Consider the following 2,500-nt stretch of genomic DNA (forward strand, 5'->3'; position numbering starts at 1 on the left):
TTCTGTTACAGTGACGTCATCACAGTGATCTACAAGGCGTTAAAACAACGGGGTATTGTATACACACTGACACACCTGTCTGTTCTGTTACAGTGACGTCATCACAGTGATCTACAAGGCGTTAAAACAACGGCACATAACGGTCAGCCTGTGGGCGGCCGGCGTGTTGCTTGAACTACCTGCCGACATGGAGCGTTATGTGCACCACCTGACGCAACCCCTGAGGTCGCCACCCAGTGTTGTGAGAGAGGTGGAACAGGCTGATGATATGAAGGATGGAAAGGTCCCGGCATACACCGCGCCGCCTGTCGCCCCGCCCTCTGACGGGCCCCCCGTGATGAGAGTTGATCATCTCTACAGCTACAAGCGACGTAACACTCAGGGACGTCGCGATAAAACCTTCGTGGTTGAAAACGACGTTAAACACCAAATAAAGAAAAAAGGGACATGAGGGTGACTGGCCATGGCGGTGTAAGAGATGCGGGCAGCTGGTGGCCGACTTACTCACAACGCTGCGTGTCGGTTAGTACACCTCTGTCTGTCTGTGTGTCTGTCTGTCTGTCTGCCTGCCTGCCTGCCTGCCTGCCTGTCTGTCTGCCTGCCTGCCTGCCTGCTTGCCTGCCTGCCTGCTTGCCTGCCTGCCTGTATGTCTGTCTGTCTGTCTGCCTGCCTGCCTGCCTGCCTGCCTGCCTGTCTGTCTGCCTGCCTGCCTGCTTGCCTGCCTGCCTGTTTGCCTGCCTGCCTGCCTGCCTGCCTGTCTGCCTGCCTGCCTGCCTGCCTGCCTGCCTGCCTGCCTGTCTGTCTGTCTGCCTGTCTGTCTGTCTGTCTGTCTGTCTGCCTGCCTGCCTGTCTGCTCGTCTGTCTGTCTGTCCGTCTGCCTGCCTGCCTGCCTGCGTGCCTGCCTGTCTGTCTGCCTGGCTGTCTGTCTGTCTGCCTGGCTGTCTGTCTATATGTCTGTCTGTCTGCCTGCCTGCCTGCCTGTCTGTCTATGTGTCTGTCTGTCTGCCTGCCTGCATGTCTGTCTGCCTGCCTGCCTGTCTGTCTATATGTCTGTATGTATGTCTGCCTGCCTGTCTGTCTGCCTGCCTGTCTGCCTTGCCTGCCTGCCTGCCTGTCTGCCTGCCTGCCGGCCTGTCTGTCTGTCTATCTGCCTGCCTGCCTGTCTGTCTGTCTGTCTGTATGCATGTCTGTCTGCCTGCCTGTCTGTCTGTCTGTATGCCTGCTTGCCTGTCTGCCTGCCTGTCTGTCTGTCTGTCTGTCTGCCTGCCTGCCTGTCTGTCTGTCTGTATGCCTGTCTGTGTGTGTGTCTGTCTGCTTGCCTGCCTGCCTGTCTGTCTGTCTGCCTACCTGCCTGTCTGTCTGTCTGCCTGTCTGTCTGTCTGCCTGCCTGTCTGCCTGCCTGCATGTCTGCCTGTCTGTCTGTCTGTCTGTCTGCCTGCCTGCCTGCCTGCCAGTCTGTCTGTCTATCTGCCTGCCTGCCTGCCTGCCTGCCTGTCTGTCTGCCTGCCTGCCTGCCTGTCTGGTTGCCTGCCTGCCTGTCTGGTTGCCTGCCTGCCTGCCTGCCTGCCTGCCTGCCTGCCTGCCTGTGCCAGAGTGAGGTGTTTGACAATGCATAAAACATGTGTTTGTGTGTGTACAAGTTGCAGGTGGTTGTCGCGCTGCTGGTGTAGATGTCGTCCCTGTTCACGGGTCGCTGACGCCGGTGATGGTGTGGGAGTCAGACATGGGTCGTCGTTGATGTTTGTTTTGTGGTTGTTGCTGCTGCTCGTGGTGTCGTCGTCGTTGTTGCTGCTGCTGCTGATGGTGAAGTTGTCGTTGATGTTGTTGCCAGAGATGTCATCGTTGTCGTTGTTGTTGCTGATTGTGTTGTCGTCGTTGTCGTTGTTGCTGGGGATGATGGCGTTGTCTTCATCATCGTTGTTGTTGTCGTTGCAGTTGGCGATGATGTATTTCACACCATGACGATGTGGTGTTGACGGTGTGTGTGATGTTTCAGGTTGCCATGACCACGCTCCCCACGGGCAGGGCGGCCTCACCTTCAATGACGTCTTTGTGCTGGGTAACATGAACTGTGACACAGACATGACGGATGATGACTTCTACTCACCAGCACCCTTCATCCGGGGCCTTGAGTCACGCGGCGTCCCCACCCGTAAGGTGGCTCATAACGACACAGCGGCCGTTAGACAACTGGCGGAAATGACGTCTGCTCCCATAGGTGAAGAGAGAGCGGCAGGTAGGGGTCGAGACGAGGCGGTGACGGTGGCCCATGAGGACACAGTGTGGGGCTTGGAGAGACCCGTCGTCGTCTACCTGGACTATGATAGTGGTGGGTATGGTGCTGACGCTACCGGCCGCCTGAGATCCGTGTCGCAGTCCACGGCCCAGGTGATCTGGGTGAAGTTTGTTGAGACATAGACAGCAACATTGAGTGACACCCACATCTCGTCACCGCCACCACCAACACCTGTCTCTCCTTTACCTACCGGCGACCTCCAAC

General features: G+C 57.4%; 1 protein-coding gene across 1 annotated transcript in view; it reads left to right on the forward strand.

Annotated features, from left to right (window-relative positions):
* Nucleotides 1–447: 447 nt before the first annotated feature.
* LOC138972385 (uncharacterized) overlaps nucleotides 448–2,500 on the forward strand; it is a 2,058-nt gene continuing 5 nt past the window's right edge. The window contains exons 1-2 of the mRNA XM_070345051.1: nucleotides 448–522; nucleotides 1,997–2,500. The exon at nucleotides 1,997–2,500 is cut by the window's right edge and continues 5 nt beyond it. Coding sequence (XP_070201152.1) covers nucleotides 2,065–2,418 — 354 coding nt within the window. The 5' untranslated portion in view covers nucleotides 448–522; nucleotides 1,997–2,064 and the 3' untranslated portion in view covers nucleotides 2,419–2,500. The remainder of the gene's footprint in view (nucleotides 523–1,996) is intronic.

Source organism: Littorina saxatilis, linkage group LG8, assembly GCF_037325665.1.
Source record: "Littorina saxatilis isolate snail1 linkage group LG8, US_GU_Lsax_2.0, whole genome shotgun sequence".
Classification (NCBI taxonomy): domain Eukaryota; kingdom Metazoa; phylum Mollusca; class Gastropoda; order Littorinimorpha; family Littorinidae; genus Littorina; species Littorina saxatilis.